The 6000-nt window shown below is 38.4% G+C and overlaps 1 protein-coding gene across 1 annotated transcript in view; it reads left to right on the top strand.

Annotated features, from left to right (window-relative positions):
• The first annotated feature begins 1586 nt into the window (after positions 1–1586).
• Positions 1587–6000, top strand: part of DNAH1 (dynein axonemal heavy chain 1) — a 151797-nt gene continuing 147383 nt past the window's right edge. The window contains 2 exon segments of the mRNA XM_032210546.1: positions 1587–1793; positions 3822–3894. Of these exon segments, the coding sequence (XP_032066437.1) occupies positions 1587–1793; positions 3822–3894 (280 nt within the window).

Here is a 6000-nt window from a genome sequence, read left to right as displayed (position 1 = left end):
TTCTGGTTTCTGCCCACTACTACTGCAGTACCGCAGGCATATATATTGGTAAGCATTATAGTCTCCTTTTCATTCAAGTTATGTACATATATAATGAGATTGTTATACTTTCATGTTAATGTATGTGACAAAATTACATAAATAACTACAGCTTATTTTTATTTTGTGGGAGTATTTTTTCTGTGAGATCATTCGACGGCACGGGATAAAATACCATCAGTATGCGGACGATACGCAGCTGTATCTGTCCGCCCCGTGCCAACTCAGTGAAGCGGTTGACGTGATGTGCCAGTGCCTCAAGGCTGTTAGGGACTGGATGGGGGTTAACCAGCTTGTACTCAATCCAGATAAGACCAAGTGGCTGCTGTGTTTCCCTCCTACTAATTGGCCAAGTGTTCCATCTCTCAGGCTGGGGGGTCAAACAGTACGCCCCTCAGACAGGGTTCGCAATTTGGGAGTCCTCCTGGACCCACAGCTGACTTTTGAACACCACTTGTCGGCTGTGACCAGGGGGGCATTTGCCCAGGTTCGCCTGGTGCACCAGTTGCATCCCTACCTGAACCGAGAGGCCCTCACAACAGTCACCCGCGCCCTTGTGACCTCTAGACTGGACTACTGCAACGTGCTCTACATGGGGCAGCCCTTGAAGAGCATTCGGAGACTTCAGCTTGTCCAGAATGCAGCCGCGTGAGCGATCGTGGGTGTACCTCGGTTCACCCACGTAACACCTATCCTCCGCGAGCTGCACTGGCTGCCTATTGGTCTCCGGATACGCTTCAAGGCGCTAGTCGTCACTTATAAAGCCCTTCATGGTATTGGACCTGGGTACTTGAGAGACCGCCTGCTGCCAATTACCTCCACTAGACCGATTAGATCCCACAGGTTAGGCCTCCTCCGAATCCCATCCGCCGGCCAGTGTCGACTGGCGACTACCTGGAGGAGAGCCTTCTCTGTGGCTGCTCCGACCCTCTGGAACGAACTCCCCGTGGAGATTCGAACCCTCACCACCCTCCAGGCCTTCCGCAAAGCCCTTAAAACCTGGCTGTTCCGACAGGCCTGGGGCTAAAGAGCTGTTGCCCCCGTCTTGAATGGTATGACTGTTGTGTGTTTTAAATTATGCACTGTTATGCTTTGGGGTTTTTTTTGTTTTGTTTTTTAATTTTTTGTCTGTGTCTCCCTTCCCTGGTTTGAGTTGTGAGCCACCCTGAGTCCCCTTCGGGGGAAAAGGGCAGCATATAAATATAATAAACTGAACTGAACTGAACTGTAGTTTTGTTTTAGATGCTATTTTTCCAAGAAAGAATCCACTGAAATGTGTGCTCTTATTATCGAAGATTAATTATAACTGACCCTATCCACCTGGAATATTGTGGGGAGGTGTCAGTTCTTAGTTCTGGCTTCCAAGAGACTAATTCTACAAGTCGCTGTCTGCACAAATGAAACACTCACCATGGTTTATAAAATGTAGATTAGCCATTTGTCTTGTCAAATTATTAAATGTTGCTTTTAACAGTAGAGATACTCATAGCAATTTCTTTGTTGTTGTGTGTAAAATATACCTCAGTGTTGTGAGATCAAAAAGCAAGATGGATAAAGCCAAGAAGGAACTGACAAACTCTTTGGGAAGAAGTCCATATCCCCCATATCCCAACAGCCAAAGAGCAGACTCTAGTGCAGGAACCAGCTCAACTCCAGTGGATTCTTCCTACAGAACATTCAATAAAAAATATCCAGTGGTGAAAGAACGTGGATTTTATTCTGATGTCCTGACACCTGGTGCTTCAGATCTCTTGGTGTAAGTATATAGACTCTCACTTCTCTTCTTATACAAAGGGTACTCATACAGGTAGTCCTCGACTTACAATAGTTTGTTTAGTGACTGTTCAAAGTTACAACAGCACTGGAAATAGTGACATGACCATTTTTCACACTTATGACCATGCAGCATCCCTATGATCATGTGATTTATATTAGGTTGTTTGACAACTGACTCATATTTATGACAGTTGCAGTGTCCCAGAATCATGTGGTCCCCTTTTTTTGCAACCTTCTGACAAACAAAGTCAATGGAGAAGCCAGATTCACTTAACAACTGTGTTACCAACTTAAGAAATGCAGTGATTCACTTGACAAATGTGGCAATAAAAGTCTTTAAATGGAGCAAAACACACTTAACAAATTTCTCACTTAGCAACATACATTTTGGATTCAATTGTGGTCGTAAGTTGAGGACTACCAGAGAGAAGGGGTAGGGAGAGAGGGAGGAAGGAAAAGGGTGCTTTGGAGCATGTGGAGAAATAAATAGTATTTGTCTGCAATTTACAGTAAACAATAGTTTTCTTGTAATTGCACAGCAACTAGAGACAACAGCCATAGAAATCTTGGAATATATGAAACTACTTTAAGGTGTTGCAGATAGGTGTTATGTAAATGTCCCTGTGTTCTTCAAGGCACTTTTTGGCCTTGAATTTGAAGCACTGCACAGCCTGAGCAATATATAAATTATGGATCTATTTCATCAATAGGGAGTAATTGCTGATTTTCTAATTTCATTCTTTGCCCAGTTTCTATTTTTCTTCCCCTCAAGCTATTCTTAATTTGGATAGGAAGATGGAAAATAGATTGTTTTCAGTTCTCTTCTAATTTCTAAAGAGAGAAATTGCCACTTGTGAAAGAAAGTAGCAGTCTCTATTCAAAAGTATCTCAGATGCTTTCATAATTAGCTTGGCTTTCCCATAATGGTTATACACCCCATATGTTGTAATTCTGGCTTCAACTGATTTGCTTCAATAAAATTTAAGAGCTTGAAATTAAGTTTTTATAATTAAACTGAGAAAGACTAGAAAAGAAAAAACAGAATAGAAACACATGTAAAGATTGATTTATAATATCAGAGGTAAGAGAAAAAAACTGCTTTATACTTGTTGGAAGTCATTCTAAATATAGTATGATTCACAAACCACCAGAAGCTGTATTTTTTTTTAATCAGTGGATTGTATCCAAATGTGTCCTTTAGATGTTTGAATTCTCAGTAATTTCTGCAAGACATTGTACAGATGGGGAAATATGATGTTTGTATGTGTCATACAGAGGAGTGTAAATATGATGCTTCTTATATTTATCAAAAACTCAGTACACATAGAAACAAACGCAGGTTCAACAAGTGATTATTTTCTGAACTAAAACTTCCACTCATCCATACATTCATGCATCCATGAGTATCTATTTGACTTAAACTCAGACAGGGTCTGCCAGGATTATGTTGGTACTGGTAATAGTTTACTTATTGCCTTTGCCAGACTTACTTAACTTATAGTCTAGTTTGCCTTGCTAGATTTGAATTCCAGCAGTAAGGATACCCATTGCACATAGTACCTGGTCCTTTATGAGGGCTCCAAAATGCTACCATTTCAACAAGTGTTCCATCACAATTGAATAATCCCACTTGCTGCCTTTCTTGAAAGACTCCTGGCAGGTATCCAATGTAGGTCTACTACTTTGTCCTGTTTGGATGGGAACTTCTCTTGTTATGAGAATATTTTTTCAATAACAATCTTTTTAAAATGTTCATTTGGTAATTTTCTATTTATTGTACGACCCAAGGAGTGACAGTACATAAGGACACTGATAACAATGTAATGCCATAAGTAAAGGGAAGATAGTTAGAAAGTTTTCATTGTATATATAGAGGTCTGCTCATGTAGTTGTTGAGAATCGTAGGAAATTGCATTGGAGAGTTCAGTATCTTCCTCTCTATATTTTGTACATATAGAATTCTTGACCTTGCATCTTCTTGAATTTTTTGTTGTGTTTAATTTCAGGATGTGTGCACTGGTCCCAATGTGTACCAAGATTTATTGCAGCAGTCAGAGCTTGAGGAGCACACACCAGAAGGTAAACATACAGCAAAGGATACATTAGCTTTCTCACCTGAACAATGGGGGAAAAGGTTCAGCTCCTGGAATCCAGCAGTGAAACAGTGAAGAATGAGAGTTGATCATATAGTGTCAAAATCAGCAGAGCACCTGAGTAGAATAAAAATGAACCAAAAAAATGTAGGTTTATAAACAAGTATTTGTGGCACACACTGTTTCTGTAAAGCAGCTGTGAATAAAGGAATGAACATCAGGAAAACCAATTGGCTTATTTAAGTTCCTTGAACAAATGTTTGGTTTCGGTTTGGAGATATGAGAAATGGCATATAAAATATGTAAATGTAGTTTCGCATAAGAGCAATCTTTTAAAATATATGAAACATTGGAAAGATGACATTTTGGATAGCAATATATAAAAACTAAGGTAATTTCAAAACAGCCATAGTTCTAGTTCACTCTGTCAGGGGAGGAAATGAATAACAAATGCCAAACACAAACTAACCAAGAAACAAAGGTTTTTGACTAATTATGTGCCAAGAAATTGGTGTCAACTCTAGTGACCATATTAATAGATTTTCTTCTTCAAATTGACCCTTCAGATCTTCTAATCGTGTACTCCTTACCATTGAAATTCAATTAATCCATCTTGCTGCTGGTTGTCCTCCTCTTCTCTTTCCCTCCACCTTTCCCAGCATTACAGACTTGTCCAGAAGCTAAGTTTGCATAATGTCTTCAAAATATGAAAAAATTGAGCCTGGTTCTTTGTGTAATCTAGTTGTTTGATGAGTCTTCTCCAACATTAAAGTTCAAAAAACTTTTTCTATTTGGTAGATGGGTGGCCATATGCATTTGTTTAATAAAAAAAAAGTTCTTCTCATTCAAAGTCCAACATTTCGTTTCATAGAGTGACACAAGGAAAACCAATGCCAGCATGATTCTAATATTCATAGGTATAGACACAGCATGGCATCTGAATTTTTTTCAAGGGTGTATTGTTCCTTTACCAAGTGCTAGCCTGTGGTATATTTCTTAACCACTATTTCCTTTAGTATTAATATTGATCCTAAAAGGCTATTCACCACTTCTGTAATTGATCTTCGTTATCTTATTCTAAGGCTGGTTGCTGTATCTGTTATTACTGCTTTGATCTTCTTTTATTTAATATTAGTCCTTTTTGCACTGTCCTCCTTGACTTTCATTATTACTACAGCTTCCAGAACATTTTTATTTTCTGCTATCAAAATAGCATAATCACATAATGTACTGTAGATTAGTGATGTTTTTCCCTTCAGTTTTAAATGATACTATCTTCTTCTAATCCAACTTCCCTCAATATATATTCAGCATCTAGGTTGAATACATAAGGTGATAATTTATAATATTTGCACACTCTATTAAGTATCCTTTTTGGTATTGGTATCTAGACTGACTTCTTCCAATTGGCCACTACGTAGGTCTCTAGACTTTCTGATATAGTTTAGTCAGAAACCTTACTGATTTCTTCTGTTGCTTGTCATATTTCCATAGACATTCCATGAGTTCCTGTAGCCTTCTGACTTGGTAATGACCAGAAGAATGCCCTAACTTCATCTTCTAGCACTAGAGGTTCTTGTAAATAGGAAATTTCTTCAAAGGTATCTGTATAGAATTTCAGCATACATTTTCCATGCTTGCTCATCTTCTTTGAATCAATATCTATCTATCTAGTGATGTCTTTCAGTACACCAGTTTGAAGCTGAAGTCTAATGAATTTGGCTTTTTCCATCTTCAGTGTCTTTATAGCTGTCACTGTAATACTGCTTCTTCTCTCCTCTGATACCTTAGTATATGGTTCATTATTATATAAAATCCCAGGCATCGTGACTTATTTAACCATGTAATTAAAATACATCTTTTGGAGTGTCTGAATCTAGATTGGTATGTCCAAATAATAAATCTTTATTGCAATAATAAACCTTTTCTCCTCAAGTACTGATGGGCTACCTCACTTGGATTTCTATTCAGAGTATGAGGGTAGACTTCATGAAGGATCTCTTCTGATTTCAGGATTCAGTTATTCTAAGAGACCCAAAGATTTGCCATTATGTAGGCAGGAATTATGTTTATATTGGGATGTGTCCTAGTG

Source organism: Thamnophis elegans, chromosome 2, assembly GCF_009769535.1.
Source record: "Thamnophis elegans isolate rThaEle1 chromosome 2, rThaEle1.pri, whole genome shotgun sequence".
Classification (NCBI taxonomy): domain Eukaryota; kingdom Metazoa; phylum Chordata; class Lepidosauria; order Squamata; family Colubridae; genus Thamnophis; species Thamnophis elegans.
Note: the sequence above shows the minus strand (reverse complement) of the source record. Positions and strands in the feature narration are given on the sequence as shown.